The sequence below is a fragment of the Mustela nivalis genome, assembly GCF_964662115.1.
Source record: "Mustela nivalis genome assembly, chromosome: 9".
Classification (NCBI taxonomy): Eukaryota; Metazoa; Chordata; class Mammalia; order Carnivora; family Mustelidae; genus Mustela; species Mustela nivalis.
The window spans coordinates 6,648,509-6,669,795 of record NC_139028.1 but is presented as its reverse complement, the minus strand read 5'-3'; the positions used below and the strand labels follow the sequence as shown (position 1 = coordinate 6,669,795).

The following is a 21,287-nucleotide window of genomic DNA, read 5'->3' as shown; positions in this document are numbered from 1 at the left end:
TCTCAGAGATCTTGAGGCTCCTCAGAAACGAATTTTTCATTTTGGACAGAACATTCCAGATAAATATGATCTGTTTGAGTTCCTGGTTCTCTCATTAGGACTGTTTCTTAGGCTTCACTGGCACAAGAAAGGGTTTTGATAACCCAGTGTAAATCCTGATAAAAGCAAAGCACGGGATCTATGAAAATCTAACCACTCAGAGGAGAACAACAGATAAATGGCCAGGCCGACCTGACCCTGCAGGATAGGTAAGGTTAGTCTGGCAACAGGGGTAGATGGGAAGTGCCCATCTCCTGCTAGAAGAGCTAGAGAAGACCCTTCCGGAGAGACCACCAGGAGAGGAGAGCAGTAGGTGCTGATGATGAAGAATATTTTAATCAGCAGAGAAGGTCAAAATGACAAAGTTCCACGATCAGAGTAAACATAAGGGATAAAAAATAAAAAATAAAGAAAAAAGATTTCTTTGAAAGGACTCTTTTTTAAAGGAATTTAAACAAAAGTCCTTTTAAAGAGACAGTTGGCTGTTTAAACCAATAGTACAACTCACTGAGAGAATCGCCGCATTATTTATTGGGGTAGAAAGGACCTAGAATGTAGAAAGACCTATTCTGCAGAGGAAAAAATAGAATCACTAACAGGCCTCATGCCTTGCACAGCCAGTGGCTAGAATCCCTGTCTCATGAGACCCTGTGCTAGAAGGCCGCTAGAACCATCTCAACTATGTTAGTCTTTCTTGGAAGCCAACAAGTGTTTGCGCAGTTAAGAGCACGGTAACAATCAGTCACGTTATGTTATAATGATTGTCGATATCTTTAAAAGCCTTGTCAAGTTCTTTTTTGAGTAACGTTCACCCACCCTTAGAGAAAATATCTGTGGTTCACCTCTTTGAAATACCTCACTGTTGTTCCACATTTACCATAGCCGAAAAACAAAAACAAAAATCAAAAAAAGCTTTTTATTAACAAAGTGTTCAGAAGGGGGCGCCACTGTAAACAATGAGAGTTTTCCCTGCCGAGACAATTTTGTTGCAGAAACAGCTGAAAGCAATCAGATCAGACAGAGCCAAGGGCTGGAGGGATTTTTAAAATGACAAAAACCGAACCAAATCTAACCAAAACCAAAATCAAAACCAATGGCCAAGATTTCAAGTTTGCTACTAAAGGTATGACATTCTCCTAAGACATGCGAGTGACTTGATCACTTTATTTATATATTTATATTTGAAGAAGAAGGAACTATTTGATGCAGCAAATCCACGTTGGTTAAAAATTACCAGATATGGGGGCTCCTGGGTGGCTCAGTGGTTTAGGCCTCTGCCTTCGGCTCAGGTCATGATTTCAGGGTCCTGGGATGGAGCCCCACATCGGTCTCTCTGCTCAGCGGGGAGCCTGCTTTCCCCCTCTCTCTCTGCCTCATCTCTACCTACTTGTGATCTGACTGTCAAATGGGTAAATAAGATCTTTAAAAAAAGAATTACTAGATGTGAAATACATCGAGGGTATGGGAAGGAAAATGATTTCACCTGATCTGACTAGGAAGTGGTTGAAGCCTGAATTAAAGTGCTACAAAAAGAGTAAAGACCTGGGAAATATATGGGGTAAAAATCCCTAGAAAAACAGCAATAATAACTGGCTGCTCTTTATTGATCCAGATCCTGCGGTAGGCAAAGAAGAGCTGGTGTTAGCCAGAGGATGATCTCCGTTTGTCTTCATGATCTGGCATCTCCTGCAAGCCAGGCATGGGGCTCTGCACTAGAGCTGCAAATGCTGGGGGCCCTCATTGTCCCTTTTCTCTTCTCAGGGGGACAACGGGCATGTCCATGATGCAGGTTGACAGGCTTTACCACAGGGAGATAAAGGGTAGGTGGGAGCTGGGAAAAGCCACTTAGGAACAGATTTTCAGGGGAGGAGATAGACAAGGGCAAAGCGAAGAATGAGGATGAGTGTGTCAAATTTCAAAGGGCCAGGAGGCAGCACAGTGCATTCGGGAAACTACAGCAAGTTCATGACAACCGACAGCTGATCTGGCAGCATCACCTGGGGATGGAGGCTGAGCCCCGGGGTTAACACTGGGGGTGAGAAGGTTTGTATACTATGGCGAGGAGGTGAGATACGACACTGTGGGGGCACTGGGAGCCCCCGGAGATTTTCCAATATCAGAATCGTAACCATAATAGAGTATTTAATTGCATCCTAGCTTTCATCAAGTGTAAGATGCACTATAGTTTATGTTCGATTAAGAAAGAGAAATGCTGTCAGTTAAACTAGTATATGTCATCAAGTGCAAGGTGAGTGCCACCTTAAGAGATATTAAAATGGGGGGGGGGATAAATATTAGAACAAGTAAATTGTGGAAGTAAAATAATTAAGAAAGATCCAACACTTGGATCAACTAAAGAAATGATTATTGCTTACCATGTGCCCCAAACTATTTTAAGTCGGAGAACAAGAGACGTGCTCATCTTGATGCCCCGCAGCTGTTAGACCCAAGGTACAGAGGGCAGTAGCCAACGACCAGCAGGCCCCAAGTGCCATGTGCAGACTCTAAGAGCAACTGCCTTTGAAAGAGGAAACGGTTGAGAGTGGGCTTTATGAGGTAGAGAATTACTAGCTGGGAAAGTAGGACAATTGACATAGAATCGGAATTGATGCCCCTACATGACAGAGTTGGTGAAACTTCCCTTCTCAGAGATCTTGAGGCTCCTCAGAAACGAATTTTTCATTTTGGACAGATCATTCAGGATAAATATGATCTGTTTGAGTTCCTGGTTCTCACATTAGGACTGTTTCTTAGGCTTCACTGGCACAAGAAAAGGGTTTTGATAATCCAGTGTAAATCCTGACAAAAACAAAGCACGGGATCTATGAAAAACTAACCACTCAGAGGAGAACAACAGATAAAGGGCCAGGCCGACCTGACCCTGCAGGATAGGTAAGGTTAGTCTGGCAACAGGGGTAGATGGGAAGTGCCCATCTCCTGCTAGAAGAGCTAGAGAAGACCCCTTCCGGAGAGACCACCAGGAGAGGAGAGCAGTAGGTGCTGATGATGAAGAATATTTTAATCAGCAGAGAAGGTCAAAATGACAAAGTTCCACGATCAGAGTAAACATATGGGATAAAAAATAAAAAATAAAGAAAAAAGATTTCTTTGAAAGGACTCTTTTTTAAAGGAATTTAAACAAAAGTCCTTTTAAAGAGACAGTTGGCTGTTTAAACCAATAGTACAACTCACTGAGAGAATCGCCGCATTATTTATTGGGGTAGAAAGGACCTGGAATGTAGAAAGACCTATTTTGCAGAGGAAAAAATAGAATCACTAACAGGCCTCATGCCTTGCACAGCCAGTGGCTAGAATCCCTGCCTCATGAGATCCTGTGCTAGAAGGCCGCTAGAACCATCTCAACTATGTTAGTCTTTCTTGGAAGCCAACAAGTGTTTGCCCAGTTAAGAGCACGGTAAGAATCAGTCACGTTATGTTATAATGATTGTCGATATCTTTAAAAGCCTTGTCAAGTTCCTTTTTGAGTAACCTTCACCCACCCTTAGAGAAATTTATCTGTGGTTCACCTCTTTGAAATACCTCACTGTTGTTCCACATTTACCGTAGACGAAAAACAAAAACAAACAAACAAACAAACAAAGCTTTTTATTAACAAAGTGTTCAGAAGGGGCGCCACTGTAACAATGAGAGTTTTCTCTGCCGGGACAATTTTGTTTCAGAAACAGCTGAAAGCAATCAGGTCAGACAGAGCCAAGGGCTGGAGGGATTTTTAAAATGACAAAAACCGAACCAAATCTAACCAAAACAAAAATCAAAACCAAAGGCCAAGATTTCAAGTTTTCTACTAAAGGTATGACATTCTCCTAAGACATGCGAGTGACTTGATCACTTTATTTATATATTTATATTTGAAGAAGAAGGAACTATTTGATGCAGCAAATCCACGTTGGTTAAAAATTACCAGATATGGGGGCTCCTGGGTGGCTCAGTGGTTTAGGTCTCTGCCTTCGGCTCAGGTCATGATTTCAGGGTCCTGGGATGGAGCCCCACATCGGGCTCTCTGCTCAGCGGGAAGCCTGCTTCCCCCCTCTCTCTCTCTGCCTCCCTCTCTACCTACTTGTGGTCTGCCTGTCAAATGGGTAAATAAGATCTTTAAAAAAAGAATTACTAGATGTGAAATACATCGAGGGTATGGGAAGGAAAATGATTTCACCTGATCTGACTAGGAAGTGGTTGAAGCCTGAATTAAAGTGCTATAAAAAGAGTAAAGACCTGGGAAATATATGGGGTAAAAATCCCTAGAAAAACAGCAATAATAACTGGCTGACTTTATTGATCCAGATCCTGCGGTAGGCAAAGAAGAGCTGGTTTTAGCCAGAGGATGATCTCCGTTTGTCTTCATGATCTAACATGTCCTGCAAGCCAGGCATTGGGCTCTGCACTAGAGCTGCAAATGCTGGGGGCCCTCATTGTCCCTTTTCTCTTCTCAGGGGGACAACGGGCATGTCCATGGTGCAGTGTGACAGGCTTTACCACAGGGAGATAATAGACTGCCAAGAGTAGGTGGGAGCTGGGAAAAGCCACTTAGGAACAGATTTTCAGGGGAGGTGATAGACAAGGGCAAAGCGAAGAATGAGGATGAGTGTTTCAAGTTTCAAAGTGCCAGGAGGCAGCACAGTGCATTCGGCAAACTACAGCAAGTTCATGACAACCAACAGCTGATCTGGCAGCATCACCTGGGGATGGAGGCTGAGCCCCAGGGTTAACACTGGGGGTGAGATGGTTTGTATACTATGGCGAGGAGGTGAGGTACTACACTGTGGGGGCACAGGGAGCCCCCGGAGGATTTCAAATATCAGAATCGTAACCATAATAGAGTATTTAATTGCATCCTAGCTTTCATCAAGTGTAAGATGCACTATAGTTTATGTTCGACTAAGAAAGAGAAATGCTGTCAGTTGAACTAGGATATGTCATCAAGTGCAAGGTGAGTGCCACCTTAAGAGATATTAAAATGGGGGGGGGGATAAAGCTAAGAACAAGTAAATTGTGGTAGTAAAATAATTAAGAAAGATCCAACACTTGGATCAACTAAAGAAGTGATTATTGCTTACCATGTGCCCCAAACTATTTTAAGTCCGAGAACAAGAGACGTGCTCATCTTGATGCCCCGCAGCTGTTAGACCCAAGGTACAGAGGGCAGTAGCCAACGACCAGCAGGCCCCAAGTGCCATGTGCAGACTCTAAGAGCAACTGCCTTTGAAAGAGGAAACGATTGAGAGTGGGCTTTCTGAGGTAGAGAATTACTAGCTGGGAAAGTAGGTCAATTGACACAGAATCGGAATTGATGCCCCTACATGAAAGAGTTGGAGAAACTTCCCTTCTCAGAGATCTTGAGGCTCCTCAGAAACGAAATTTTTATTTTGGACCGAACATTCAGGATAAATATGATCTGTTTGAGTTCCTGGTTCTCTCATTAGGACTGTTTCTTAGGCTTCACTGGCACAAGAAAAGGGATTTGATAATCCAGGGTAAATCCTGACAAAAGCAAAGCACGGGATCTATGAAAAACTAAGCACTCAGAGGAGAACAACAGATAAAGGGCCAGGCCGACCTGACCCTGCAGGATAGGTAAGGTTAGTCTGGCAACAGGGGTAGAGGGGAAGTTCCCATTTCCTGCTAGATGAGCTAGAGAAGACCCTTTCCAGAGAGACCACCAGGAGAGGAGAGCAGTAGGTGCTAATGATATTTTAATCAGCAGAGATGGTCAAAATGACAAAGTTCCATGATCAGAGTAAACATATGGGATTTAAAAATAAAAAATAAAAAAATTTTTTTTAAAGGACTTTTTTTTTAAAAGGAATTTAAACAAAAGACCTTTTTAAGAGACAGTTGGCTGTTTAAACCAAATATACAACTCACTGAGAGAATCGCCGCATTATTTGTTGGGTTAGAAAGGACCTGGATTGTAGAAAGACCCATTCTTCAGAGAAAAAATTAGAATCACTAACAGGCCTCATGCCTTGCACAGCCAGTGGCTAGAATCCCTGCCTCATGAGACCCAGTGCTAGAAGACCGCTAGAACCATCTCAACTATGTTATTCTTTCTTGGAAGCCAACAAGTGTTTGCCCAGTTAAGAGCACGGTAACAATCAGTCACGTTATGTTATAATGATTGTCGATATCTTTAAAAGCCTTGTCAAGTTCCTTTTTGAGTAACCTTCACCCACCCTTAGAGAAATTTATCTGTGCTTCACCTCTTTGAAATACCTCATTGTTGTTCCACATTTACAATAGCCGAAAAACAAAAAGAAAAACAAAAAAAAACTTTTTATTAACAGAGTGTTCAGAAGGGGCGCCACTGTAAACAATGAGAGTTTTCGCTGCCAGGACAATTTTGGTTCAGAAACAGCTGAAAGCAATCGGGTCAGACAGAGCCAAGGGCTGGAGGGATTTTTAAAATGACAAAAACCGAACCAAATGTAACCAAAACAAAAATCAAAACCAATTGCCAAGATTTCAAGTTTGCTACTAAAGGTATGACATTCTCCTAAGCCATGCGAGTGACCTAATCACTTTATTTATATATTTATATTTGAAGAAGAAGGAACTATTTGATGCAGCAAATCCACGTTGGTTAAAAATTACCAGATATGGGGGCTCCTGGGTGGCTCAGTGATTTAGGCCTCTGCCTTCGGCTCAGGTCATGATTTCAGGGTCCTGGGATGGAGCCCCACATCGGGCTCTCTGCTCAGTGGGGAGCCTGCTTCCCCCCTCTCTCTCTGCCTCCCTCTCTACCTACTTGTGATCTGTCTGTCAAATGGGTAAATAAGATCTTTAAAAAAAGAATTACTAGATGTGAAATACATCGAGGGTATGGGAAGGAAAATGATTTCACCTGATCTGACTAGGAAGTGGTTGAAGCCTGAATTAAAGTGCTACAAAACGAGTAAAGACCTGGGAAATATATGGGGTAAGAATCCCTAGAAAAACAGCAATAATAACTGGCTGCTCTTTATTGACCAGATCCTGCGGTAGGCAAAGAAGAGCTGGTTTTAGCCAGAGGATGATCTCCGTTTGTCTTCATGATCTGGCATGTCCTGCAAGCCAGGCATGGGGCTCTGCACTAGAGCTGCAAATGCTGGGGGCCCTCATTGTCCTTTTTCTCTTCTCAGGGGGACAACGGGCATGTCCATGATGCAGTGTGACAGGCTTTACCACAGGGAGATAATAGACTGCCAAGGGTAGGTGGGAGCTGGGAAAAGCCACTTAGGAACAGATTCTCAGGGGAGGTGATAGACAAGGGCAAAGCAAAGAATGAGGATGAGTGTTTCAAGTTTCAAAGGGCCAGGAGGCAGCACAGTGCATTCAGGAAACTACAGCAAGTTCATGACAACCGACAGCTGATCTGGCAGCATCACCTGGGGATGGAGGCTGAGCCCCGGGGTTAACACTGGGGGTGAGATGGTTTGTATACACTTGCGAGGAGGTGAGGTACTACACTGTGGGGGCACAGGGAGCTACCGGAGGATTTCAAATATCAGAATCGTAACCATAATAGAGTATTTCATTGCATCCTAGCTTTCATCAAGTGTAAGATGCACTATAGTTTATGTTTGACTAAGAAAGAGAAATGCTGTCAGTTAAAGTAGGATATGTCATCAAGTGCAAGGTGAGTGCCACCTTAAGAGATATTAAAATGGGGGGGGACCAATCTTAGAACAAGTAAATTGTGGTAGTAGAATAATTAAGAATGATCCAACACTTGGATCAACTAAAGAAGTGATTATTGCTTACCATGTGCCCCAAACTATATTAAGTACTAGAACAAGAGACGTGCTCATCTTGAAGCCTTGCAGCTGTTAGACCCAAGGTACAGAGGGCAGTAGCCAACGACCAGCAGGCCCCAAGTGCCATGTGCAGACTCTAAGAGCAACTGCCTTTGAAAGAGAAAACGGTTGAGAGTGGGCTTTCTGAGGTAGAGAATTACTAGCTGGGAAAGTAGGTCAATTGACACAGAATCGGAATTGATGCCCCTACATGACAGAGTTGGTGAAACTTCCCTTCTGAGAGATCTTGAGGCTCCTCAGGAATTTTTCATTTTGGACAGAACATTCAGGATAAATATGATCTGTTTGAGTTCCTGGTTCTCTCATTAGGACTGTTTCTTAGGCTTCACTGGCACAAGGAAAGGGTTTTGATAATCCAGGGTAAATCCTGACAAAAGCAAAGCACAGTTTCTATGAAAAACTAACCACTCAGAGGAGAGCAACATATAAAGGGCCAGGCCGACCTGACCCTGCAGGATAGGTAAGGTTAGTCTGGCAACAGTGGTAGAGGGGAAGTGCCCCTTTAGGTTGGAATGGACAAAGCCCTCAATCAACTTTCTGTGCCTTTGCTACAGTTATGAGAAGTTCTGGTAAGTCCCCAATTAATGAAAACAGTCTGCTCTGACGCCTGTTGTCCTCTTCGGCTTTTCTCTACGAATTCTTTTCATCTGTTAGTTTGGTGGTACTGGTGGTTGTATTTTAACGGTTCATGGTTATAATATTCACCTTCAGAAGTGTTGTAAATGATTTTGTTTTTGCATATGCTAAAAACCTAAAAAAACATGTTCGAATTGAAGAAGACCTATTCTCAGAGTAGACAACCTTAAAAAGGTCAGGGGAGAGGAAGCATATTTCCAAATTCAACTTATTAATGCCACTTTGGTCATATGTAAGTGGTTTCTAACTTACGAATGACTTGTATTTTAACAGTTTGTAATCTTGTAAAGATCCCCCCCCCCACCGCATGTAAGCTACGTGTGGTTAGGTTCCTGGGCTGATCTACAAAAACTGTGTAATCCCTAATGGAACTGAAGGATAATATAAATAAAATGTAATACTTAATAAATGTTACATTTGCATGTTCTCTCAGAAAAATCTCTGTTGTGGGAATGGGACTCCCCACCTCTAAGCCATTGGGAATAGGAACTCCACCTGGGTGAACAGTGGAGGGGCAGTTGTGGCATCACTTCTAACAGAAAACTGTGCTGCCCTGTCTCCCCTCCGGCCCCCCTCCCCGTCTGTGTCTGGTGCCCTGACTTACGGCCTCTGTCCATTCTGATGCCCTGTCGTAAACTTGTCAAAAACAACACCATCCTTCCTTGTGTGTCTCCTCTAGCTTGAGTGGCCTCTTGCGTCCCTCCCCTAAGACAGTGCGTGCATCCTAGAGAGAATATAAAGAGAACATAATTTAAGGGAAGACACAGTACATGGTTAGAACCAAAAAAAAATGCGAAGAAATGGAAATATCAGTGCTGAGAAGCCTAGGGGAGGGGCAGGCAGGAAAGAGTTCGTGAAACAGGTAAAAATCTTGAGTTGTGCCTTGAGGTAGCCAATACTTTCCATGGTTTATGTCTCATTTGAATTTTACAAAATCTTGTTAAAGATACTTTTCCTTGGAATGGAAGGGATTTTCATGGTCCGCTGTTGGATTCCACACCAGCCGCTGTGGGGCTCTCCCACTGCCTCCTTGGTGTGCCTCTTCCTCCCGGGGCCTCATAGTGGTGTTGTTTCCCAAGCCTAGCCTTCCTTTGGCCTCCCACTCTTCTCTCGAACCCCCTCCCTGGAGGCAGATTTGCTCTACTCACACAGGCTCCCGTCCCACCTCAACCCCTGCCATCACCATATCCCCTCCCTTTTCCATGGCCCGTTTTTATGGCCACTTTGGTCCTGCTCAGCCACAGGCCTGACCTGCCTTTCTGATCCCAACTCTGAAGCTGTTCTGTGAGATTCTCAGATCACTGAGGGATACGACTATATCTGTCTTCATTGCATCCCTGTAGGCTGCCACAATACTGACGTCCAGGAGGTGTTTCATAATGTTGATGGAGTGAATTAATTCACCTTCCTGTGGAATTTTTGTGATCTGCCTACTTCATTCTAGTTGTTTCTGTTAACCTTTGTTTTGGCCCTAATTCCTAATTATCTCTTTATTCATTAGCTTCTGGACATGTTTCTCTACCTCTGTGCTCTGCCTTTTTCTGGTCTTCTGTTCTTCATTCTTGATTCCTGGTATTTCCATACCCACATTTCATCATCATGCATCAGTGCTTTGACATTCTTTCGTTCTCCAAAATATGCAGAATCTAAAGACTTCATCTCAGTGAAGTTGGCCCTCCATTCCTATTTCTGCTTCTCTCCAGAAGGAAGCCTGCAGTGCACATGGCTGTGTGCCTGTCTGACCCTGCCCCTGAGTGTGTGTGCACTTACATCTGCTCCCCACCCCCTCCCCACGTCGGCAACTGTGTACACATGGCTTTCAGAGTCCGATTCGAGCCCCGTCGCATTTCCAGACTCTCCTGTACTTTGCTTCATATTATCTGTTCTCCATTCTAAGCCCCCTCATCCCCATAACTTTCACTGTATATGTCATTCTTCTTCTAGCCATGCGACCCTGCCTTCGTGTCATTATGCCCCCAGGTCATGAGTCCCCTCAACAGTAACTGTGTCTGTGTCTGGTATATCATGTTTTTTTTTTTTTGTCAATATCTGCATAGTACTGGTGCACAGGTATTAATTTCTGTGGAATTGAATGAGATGTAGGAAATTGATAATGTGACAAAACAATGTCTGTAATACATTTTCTTTATTATTCTTTTAAAGAGTCTCAGGTCATCAGTCAGTGAAGGAATTCGGGCAGTAGATGAACGAATGTGTAAACAAGAGGACATAAGGAAGAAAAAGGTACCCTCCAGTAGATTTCTTATGCTGCATGCCAGTTGAAGCCCTCTCCTCTTGTCTCCGTGAACTTGTCAGCACTATTCAGCTTTTTTTCTTTTTTTTTTTAAATTTAGCTTTTTTTCAAAGCTCTCACGCATGTGCATTTTATGCATTATGTCACGTTATCTACCTGAAATAAGAAGACAGAATTTCAGAGGTACTCACACGATCTCAAGATCACCCACTTTTTCCAGAACAAGAAACAGTGATAACTGTTGTCAGTGCAGCGCTTGACAGTTAATGACTGTATAAATTGTCAGTGGCCCTGTAAAGAAAATAGGCCTATATTAGAGACTAGGGGAGAAGTGGGCTTTCCAAAGCAAACTCAGGATTCTGCCGTAGGTTTGCTGTTATTTTCTGATCCTGTGTTCTTTATGTTCTGGTGTTCACTTTAATTTTTTCAATTCCCAGTAGTTAGCATGCGGTGTTGGCTTAGTTTCAGGTGTGTGAGACAGGCAATGGCTCTGTACATCTGAGGGCTCACCCCGGGAGTGTGCCCCTTAGTGCTATCTCCAGTTCCAAGTGTCCCCGATATCATTCATGATCATAACGATGTAGGGGCACAGCGGGCATTGGGAGTCTGGGCTTCTGACTCTCGCCTGCTGCTCTGTACAATGTTTTCTATGTGTATTATTAGCATATTTGTTAAAATCTCAGTGGGGAGAAGCCTGTTTGAGGGACCTTCTGTTTAATTCGCCTCTGGATCTCCTCACAGCTTTTGTCCAAAGAATGCTTGTCGTGCGCTTCCAGACAAAACAGTAAGCTTTGTGAGAGCAGGGTGTATATCTTGCTTTATTTTCTCGTGCCCCCCCACCCCCCGTCAGAATGAATATCGAGCTCCCAGGGGTGTTCATTATTATTATTATTTATTGAATGGATGACTTTGTATTTTTTTGTTCTTTAAGGATGAAAGTTTTCATAATGTCCCTCAACCTCTTTGACAATATTTGTAGTGTAAAAGGTCTTTAATGATTTGGTGCTTGGGCATATAGGTATATGCACATGTAAACTGAGAGGGCCAGTACAATCGGAAGCCAAAGTTAAAACATGAATAAAGGGCCATAAGAAAACAAATGGAGGGGCGCCTGGTGGCTCAGTTGGTTAAACGTCCGACTCTTGATTTTGGCTCAGGTCATGATCTCAGGATCATGAGATTGAGCCCCGCATTGAGCTCTGTGCTCAGCAGGATGTCTGCTCGAGATTCTCTCTCTCCCTCTGCCCCTCCCCTGCACGCGCACATGCAGTCTCTCTCTCTCTCAAATAAACAAATCTTTTTTAAGAAAATAGGAAAGAAATGCCCATAGAAAGATTCAGGATGGGGAAAAAAAGAAATAAGAGTATAGAATATGAGAAAGCAAAGTCTAGGGTTTTTTTTTTTTTCCTCTATAAACTTGCAATAGAATATGGAAGTATGCTTATTCTAGAACTAAGATTTGCATTCTTGAGAATTCTGTGTTTCATAGAAATATTCAAAATATAGCATGCCCTATATATTTGAAGTTAACTTTTGGTCTTATATTTTCCTGCATTTAGCATGGGAAATAAAGATGATTAAGAGTAAAGATGGTGACGTTTTTTGTTTGCTTAATTTTTATTTTTATAGATGTGTGTGTTGAGGCTTATACAAGTTATTTGATCAGTGGAAAAGATTGAAAAAATCTTAAATTCACAAAGTTCGAAAGAAACCTCTGCACTAGAAGCAAGCAGGTAAGCATTTTTTTTTTTAACTAAGTAGCACATAAATTAATACTTCACATCCAATCTAATTAGGCGGGGACGGCTTAGTTAGAATTCATTTCTGAACAAGAAGAAAATCCAGGTTTGTGGCTAGAATGTAGCTCCAGGAGAGTGGAGAGCATGAAATGGTAAAATCTATAACATGTTCCTATAAACGCTTTGGTTATAGACCACAGTTCCAACACGTCATTATGCTTGCAGTGTAAAAGTATATTTGGAATCACCTTCCCTGAGGACTAGCAAAGTCCTGTTGATCTTTAAGGCATACCTACCATTCATCTTGGTTTTTCTCCATCTCATTTTTTTTCCTAGACATGCCCAGAGTATTACCATTGATGTATTTTGCACCAGCATTATATTATTATGAAACAGTATAGGACATATCCAGTTGAAATTTACAAACAGGAAAGGAAAAACTTATGAAATAGGAAAAAGATGATGGCTCTCTTTGTTACACTGTGATTGTCTTGTTCCCTTCCTGGTGTGAATTTTCAATCATCCAGGGTAGAAGAGTGACTCAGAAAATGAGTAGTTAGGTCCTGTCAGCACTGTGAGACACACAGTGGTGCAGTGGGAGTAGCCAGGGCTGGTCCTACACATACCAGCTGGGCTGCCTGCGTCAAGGTCGCCTGGTGCCCTGAGTGCTCTGTTGTGTGACGCTAACAGTCCATCCCCTTGCAGGCGGAGTTAGGTTTCTAAATTTTAGGAATTAAGGTTTTAGATTTGGAAGGAACTTGAGAGACCATATGCTCCGCATGTCTCATGATGGAGATTAAGAACGGACACATCCCAAAGGAAGCGATTCTCTGGTCCTAGGTCTCTGTCCCCTTTCACATCAAGGCATTCAACTAAGTGGTCAGCCTCCACTGTGTTTGTGTCTCTAGCCCGTTGCACTCGTGCTTCTGCCCCGTTCGTCCACACTTAGCAGACAGTCTGCACGCGGCCCTTCTGCAGCCCGTGTGTCTCCAGCGGCTCTGCTTCACTGCGGCCCTTGGCAGCGCCTGCAGCCCCTCCAGCCATGTCCACGTTCGGCCCCTGGGGAGCTGGCCCTCCAGTGTTCTTCCCGTCTTTGCTGTTGCTGCTGTGCTCATCGGATAGAAACACCTCAGTGAGCTCTGTGTCTACAATCCTGTGCCTTTGCAACACTGTCCTTGATAAACAGACATTGTGCACTTTCTTGCTCAGAATTACCTTGGAGGACTTTTTTCTCCAGAAGAGCAGCTCTGAGCTCTAGAGTCAGGAAAGCCAGAGCAGCGTCAGTGCACAGTAAATCCATCATGCTCTGCCAGGCCCAGAAATGCCGAGAAAAGGATAAATAGGAAATGCACATGGGATCAGTCAGTAGAGGTTGGGATTAGGCTTCTGCATTGGTCGTGCCAAGCGCTTGCCTTCCCTCCACACCAGTTCTGATGCTCTGGGATGGGGCACACCATGGCAGGTCTCCAGCGATTTTGGGTTTTCTTACAGTGTGTTTCCTTACTACCTGACTGCCCATCCTCAGATGTGGGATGCCTCATAGAGCCCAGCAGGGGCTTTGGGGCCTTTGTTGTGTGTTTATTTTTCTTTCACTGTTCGACTTCCTTTTGAATGGGGTTGACGCTTTCTAATGTGGGGGGCAAGAGGGAAGTGTATCCAGTCCACTTGATGGCAGATGCACTGTGAGTGATTTCTCACCAGCTCCCGGAGCACCGAGCTTGCTCTTTCTGCCGTTGGGTAAATTTAAACTTGGAGTCCGCTGCTCTGAGCGATTTCCCAGGTTGCTGCAAGGCGGTCAGTTTTAGCTGATTGAGGAGACAGCAGTAGTTGGTACTGGGGAGGTACTTGGGAGGGAGAATGAGGCAGGCAGAGAAGAAGAGGGGGCTTCGGGTATGAACGGTAGGACAGGGCAAGAGAGAGGAGGGGGTTAGAGAATAGGAGAAGAAGGGAGAAGAAGGGCACAAATGGGAGAGCCCGAGGAACGTGGAGGAATCATGCAGTTGTTCCCACACTGACCTAAAATAGCTCCATCCCCTTGCCTGGGCCCTGTGGCCCGGGCCAGGCTGCGTCGGTGGCTTCTACGACCTCCCCGCTCCTCACCCCTTGCACTGGGGCCTGCTGCACAGACAGTTTGTCATGAAAATTGATGGCGTTCAGGTGCAGGTGCCTGAGCGCTGTAAGGCATGTGGGGCGGTGGGGGTGGTAGGTTTTTAACTTTGGGAATTACATTTCTCTAATTGTCTCTACTAGCCCTCTCTGGACTAGACAGATTTTGGAGAGAATTGCCACAGAATTTAACCAGTTACACTTTCATGCTGTTCAGAGCAAAGGCATGCCTCTTCTGGACAAAGTAAGACCAGCAAGTGTTGGTTTCGATTTTCAATTTGCTGTTTGCGAATTTCCTGGATGATTTTGGTTTGACCTAGCATTGCCCCTGATAATTGCTACTCTACAGGATTTTGAAGCTAGCTTTGAATTCTTTTTTTTTTCAGTGTCTCCTGCTTGGGACCCTGCTTCCATTATGTCACACTAGATAGATTTTGTGTAAAGACACAAGCGTAGTCTCCAAACTATGCAAGTAAAATTAATTCTGAATTTCATGTAACTTGACACATCATATGATGTAGTCAGAGTTCATTTATCCAAAGCCCTTGACTGGGTTTAAATGCACGTTTGTCAGATTTACTCTGTAGCTTAAGAGGCAAATAACTTTTTGTCATTCCGTAATTGTCTGAACTTCACTTTGATGAAGCCGACTTACTTTCAAAGAAATCATAGGGAGGGGACGCCTCAGTGGCTCAGTCAGTTAAGCCACTGCCTCTGGCTTGGGTCATGATCCCAGGGTCCTGGGATTGAGTCCCACCTTGGGCTCCTTGCTTGGCAGGAAGCCTGCTTCTCTTTCTGCCTGTGTCTCCTTGTGTGCTTGTGCTCTCTCTCAACAAATAAATAAATAAAAACCTTTAAAAAAAAAGAAAGAAAGAAATCATGGGGAGAAGAGATTCATTGTTATTCTCTAGGAAATGTTGGGATTTTAATCTTACATATATTCTGGTAGAATTAGAGGCTCGCTTTATATATATAACACATATGTATATAAATTATACACATATATTTGAGCTTTTAGAAACTGTGGTACCTGAACCTTCTTTCCTGGTTTCTCTGTTCTTGCAGCGTATAGCCCACATTACGGCCATGCTGCAGCAGTCCCTGGGAGGCCTGCTGCTAGAAGGGCTTCAGACTTCCAATGTGGACATCATACGGCACTGCCTCCAGACTTACGCTACAATTGACAAGACACGGGATGCAGAGGCGTTAGTCGGTCAAGTACTGGTGAAACCATACATGGATGAGGTTTGTGCCCCCATGCACCTCATTCCACAAACACAGAGCATCTAATCTGGCTTTGTTTCTTGACTGGGTGTGAGAGAGCTCAGGGCTCTTCCTTGAAGATGCTCTTAGTTCCTGATCTTCTGGTTGTAAGAAAAGGTTGGTCCCGCTTGGTGCCCATCAGCATGGCAGGAATCAGGCATGCGCTCTGGTCTCTTACAGTGATGCCATAACTCAGGGATCATCTTAATTTAGTAGGGGTGAGGGACTTGCCTAGGAAGAAGGTACGGATCAGAACATTTTCAGGTCAATTTCCATTTCCATAAGTTATACGTTAATGAAGTTGCCGAAAAGCGTGACCCCACCAAGGCGCCCGTGCCCACTGGAGGAGCTGGAAGACAGCTCTGTGCGCAGGGAAAGTCTGTGAGGGGAAGCGTCTTCGCAGAATTGATGTGGCCTAAGTCTTGAAGACCATGGGGGAGTTTGCCAGGCTAGGAAGGTGGGAGGGAGGGAATATTCAAAGATAAAGGGCTTTGAAGGGCGAGTTAGCGGGGTAGTACCTTAAGTCCAGAACTTGGTTACCCAGTGTTCTTGACCTATAAGGATACAGTAAAATACAGGGAGTCAGTGTATCCTGCCTCTGAGCGGCCAGAGTATGGGCTGCACCATGTGAGGCCGCCAGCAATCAGCAGCTTCCAACTTAGAGAGCGTCGGTTTCATCTAGTTCAAGCTGACAGAAGTCATGAAGCCAGTCTCAGCGTTTGAGGGCTTTCTTCCAGTCACCTGCCAGTGCGAGTGTTCTTTCTGTCTGGTAAGTATAAAGCTACCCACCATGACTTCAGGATGAAAGGCTTCCAGTTTTAAAACGAGACAGTATCCCAGTGATATAAGTGAAATTGAAGGATTAATTTCAGTAATCTTCTCAGCTTCATTAAGACTACTAAAAGTAAATGATCTGTCAGTTCTTTGTATGTATCCTATTATAGTTCATAGCTCTCTCTGTGGGGGTGAAAAAGATCACATTATTCTTTGTCACTAAATGAAAATATTTTAGTTATTTAATTTATGCCCTTTTCATTGAACTGAATCTAATATGCTAAATTAGGGAAGTACTTTACGTTTCCGTGTCATTAAATGAACTGTGGCCACGTTTGTATTTTAAGTTTGCATGCTTGACATTCACCTCCTGCAACTCAGCCTCACCAAAAAAAATTAAATACTAAAGCAAAATAAGATGTGTTTTCTTCCATCACTTTCCATCTCAGCCCTTTCCCTGTTCTGGAGACGGTAGAGGATAAGGCCAGGGTGAAGATGATACAGAGCTGTTGTCTGCAGATACAGTATTTCGCTTTTAAGCTCAGAAGAGAAGCAGATGGGTGTGTGTGATGTTTTAGCTTCAGGCCAGTCTCTGTCCCTCAGCCTCTGTGTCCCCCAGGGTTGGAGCAGTATTCCCAAATCCCGGGACCTAGATTTTCATGCCATTGTTACTTACCTCCTGTTTAGAAAGCATACTGAGTGGGGAGGAGGAAGGACGAAGTGCATTTTTAAGGTTTACACGATTCTTTTCTCTGTAGTGTATAGTTCATACTTCTCTTTTAGGTGCTTTAAAAACAAACAAAAACACAAACAAACAAACAAACAAATAAATAAATAAAAATAAAACGCTCTTCCTTCTGCTAGGTGATTGTAGAGCAGATCGTTGAGTCTCATCCAGACGGCCTGAAGATCATGTATGCTAATAAGCTCCTGGAGTTCGTTCCTCACCACTGCCACCTTCTTCGAGAGGTCACAAGAGGAGCCATCTCAAGGTGACGTAAAATGCTGTGTATGCACCTGAGCTCAGTTTAGTGACCACCTGTCACCTCCTCATGTGCCGCTGATCCCTGGCTGTCCTGTCTGACCCGGGAACGTGGGAACGTGTGCTCTTCCCTATTTGTTACCAGTGCTGTGAGGCAGGTGTCACTTGCCTGGGTTTACAGGGAAGGGAATGAAGAGTGGGGATGAATCTCAATGGTGACATTTGTGTGACTCCAGAGCCTCTGCTTTTCTCTTGTCTATACTGTCTCCTTAACCAGGCTCAAAATCAAAATTGGTTTCCTTCCATTATTGTGATGTCATCATCGGTCTAGAAATACCAATTCATTTTAATTCAACATGTTTTATACTGATGGCAATTAAAGTCATGAACGGTTTTCCCTCCCTCTCTTATTTCATTTCCATGGCTTTCCAGTTCTGTTTCATGAATATCCCATTACCTTCCACCATCTCCGTCATCCCAGTCCAGACTTTTGTTGCCTTTTGTTCGAGGGTAGCGGGCTCTCCCCACCTGGTCTCCCAGCTCCACCTGTCCCTCTTCATTGCAGCCCTCAGCTGTCCCACCTGCCCAGAGCTCTTCAGCCTTCCTGAGTCGCTCGTGCCTTCTCATCGCCCACAGAAGAGCATCCAGTCTTCCTGGCGTAACCTGTGACCGTTGGTGCTTGAGTCCTAGTGGTTCTCCGCTGTAGAACTTTCTACTGTGGAACTTTCCCCCATACCACTATGGTTCCTGGCCAGACAGGAGCACTTGACCTTCCCTAACACACCTGGTACAGAAGATCCCTGACTTCACCTTGGTTCAGTTTATGGTTTTTTGACTTTTTATAATAGTGCAGAAGTGATATGCATTTAGTTTGGATCTTTTCCCAGGCTGGCGATCTACAGTAGGGTCCTCTTTTGTAATGCTGGGCAGGGGCAGCGAGCACAGCCCCCAGGCAAACCACGTGATCACGAGGGTCAGCAACCAACACACTTGAACCGTCCTGTTCTGGCTTTCAGTGCAGTGTTCAGTAAGTTACATGAGATACCAGACACTTTATTGTGAAATAGGCTTTGTGTTAGAGGATTTTGCCCAACTGTGCAATACTTTAAGTGTTCTCAAGACATTTAAGTTTGGCGGGGCTAAGCTCTGATGTTCAGTCACTTAGGTGTTTTCCATGCATTTTCAACTAAAGAGATTTCCAGCTGAACAATGGGTTTATTAGAAGCCGAGGCTGTCATAAGCCAAGGAACATCTGTCTATACTGTGCACCTCTGTGTTTTCCTTCATTGCTTCCTGTCTCTTATTCCTTTGTCTTTCTGTTGATCTGTCACTCCACATGAAGCTCCAGTCAAATACAACTTCTTTTTTTTTTTAGGTTATTTATTTATTTACTTATTAGAGAAAGCATAAGCAGAGGGGGAGGCAAAGAGTGAAGCAGGCTCCCCACTGAGCAGGGAGCCTGATGTGGGACTCAATCCCAGGACCCTGAGATCATGACCTGAGCCACCCAAGCGCCCCCAGGCTATGGTTATTTCAAGAAAAAGTCCTATTTGTGAATTCTTCATCTAGTGAAGATGAATTAAAATCAGAAAGTCAACTCTGCCACCTTTAAAAACCCAGGAACAGAAAAAAATTCCACGAGCAGGTATAACCCTATCCACAATAAATCACTTTCAATCCAGTTCTGAAAACTAATACAGAGTAGGAAGAAAGCATTAAAGAAAAATTTTTTCATTAATCAAGCTGGAAAATAACGGGCCTTACATGAATGCCCTTTAGGAAGACAGTTCTTATAGTTTTATGTTGATAGAAACTCACATTACATTCGAAATGCATGTTAAAACCATGACTGTAGATTAACTACCACTTTCAGTCGTCAGAAGATGAAAAATGGTCAAGAGTCACCCAAACTGAATCCTGGTTCCTCCTGGAAAATGTGTTCCTAAATATTTTCCCCCTGAACTACTGTGCTCTTTCTGTATTTTACACAGCAGACATTGCGATGCACAAACACATCCAGAAGGCCTTTGAGGGCTGACAGCCTGCTGGAACAATGAGGAATTCACCTGGGTTTCTGCCTTTCTGCCGGGCCCAGAAAGTTCTGGGTAACCCAGGTGACGTGTCATGAGAATACATGTGTAGCTCACACCATATGTATTATCTCCTCAGGGTAGACACCAAAATCCATGTTCATATATGAAAATCCGAGATGCGTACAGAAATCAAGAGTGGTTCTGTCATCTTGAAAGAAAAACACACTGTTGCGCTGCCACATGCCTCGTTTCTCCTTGAGTGACTGCAGGAAGTAGCGATTGCAGTCAGAAATCTCAGAAAGAAAAATTAGAGTAAGGGCAACACCTGAAGTTTATTCCTGAAAATACTTGGAGAATGACTGTGACCAATAAACCAGGGCTTAGTTCATGAGACTATGTCAATGAGCTTATACCATCCCATGTCCTGGTCAAACCCTCATGTCTGGGAGATGGAGGGACGTCTTCATCTTCCAGAGCTACTATTAGGGAAAAAGTTGGAGACAATACTGACTGAGTCCCTACTTCAGCAGGAGAGCCAAAAACACCTTGCCCCTCCATAATCCCAAATGAAAATAAACATCTCGGGGTGCCTGGGTGGTTTAAGCTTCTGCCTTTGGCTGGGATCGAGCCCCACGTCGGGCTCTTTGCTCAGCGGGAGCCCACTTCCCTCCTTCTCTCTCTGCCTGCCTCTCTGCCTACTTGTGATCTCTGTCTGTCAAATAAATAAAATAAAATCTTTAAAAAAGAAAAGAAAAGAAACATTTCATTTTACTAGTGTGCAGCAGTGACTATGCAGGAGAAATTATTATTATTTTATTATTAGATGATATATTATTATTATTATTATTATTATTGTACTATATTGTTAACCTTTTTAATTCGGACACCTAAAATTTTAAATAAAATATGAAGGCCTTTTTTTTTAAGATTTTATTTATTTGAAAGACAGACATCACAAGTAGGCAGAGAGGCAGGCAGAGAGGGGGAAGCAGGCTCCCCACTAAACAGAGAATCCGATGCAGGACTTGATCCCAGGACCCTGGGATCATGACCTGAGCCGAAGGCAGCGGCTTAACCCACTGAGCCACCCAGGCGCCCCATGAAGGCTTTTTTTAAAGAACAAAAACTTCAGACTATATCTTTATCCTATCAGTTCCCACTACAACTGGCTTCTGTCTTGGCCAACATTTAGCCATTCAGATAAAGTCCGTATTTAGTGCTTCGTGTGTATGCATGTGTAAAATAAGCGGACAGTCATAAATCTTTAAGACTGTGTATAATAACCGTGAAATAAGAATTCTTGATACACAAGGTCTCGTCTGGGGAAAACAGCTGGAGAACAGTATGCAGTTTTCAAATGACGAAGGGGAAATACGCATTCGGTTATGAGAAAGGGAAGGAGAACAAGACCAAATATTAATAAAAGGGAAAAAAGCTTTTTCTGCCATCTTTCCGTGCCGCAGTAACAGTGTGAACAAATGTCCCACAGATGCCCTCAAGAACATTAACACTGCTGAAAGGGGGGTGAAGGCCAGGTTCTTAGAAGGCCCTGCACCAAAGTCATCGTCCCGTTTCCTCACTGTGATGACGAAGCATGAGTACATTGGCAAATTTGAAATTATTGATGACCACAGAGCTGGGAAAACTGCT

The 21,287-nt window shown here is 43.7% G+C and overlaps 1 protein-coding gene across 6 annotated transcripts in view; it reads left to right on the top strand.

Annotated features, from left to right (window-relative positions):
* Positions 1–10,576: 10,576 nt before the first annotated feature.
* LOC309841115 (conserved oligomeric Golgi complex subunit 2-like) overlaps positions 10,577–21,287 on the top strand; it is a 34,624-nt gene continuing 23,913 nt past the window's right edge. Inside the window, exons 1-4 of one of the 6 annotated variants that reach the window (XR_014298943.1) lie at positions 10,577–10,730; positions 12,370–12,473; positions 15,651–15,830; positions 17,487–17,614. Coding sequence is in view for 2 of the 6 variants with exons in the window: in XM_082684015.1 (XP_082540141.1) it covers positions 10,698–10,730; positions 15,651–15,830; positions 17,487–17,614; positions 18,170–18,212 (384 nt within the window). In the remaining 4 variants the exon portion in view is untranslated. Of the gene's footprint in view, positions 10,731–12,369; positions 12,474–14,729; positions 14,977–15,650; positions 15,831–15,988; positions 16,618–17,486; positions 17,615–18,169; positions 19,259–21,287 lie in introns of those variants that run through there. The other 5 variants (XM_082684015.1, XR_014298942.1, XR_014298945.1 and 2 more) reach the window with 5 other exon arrangements.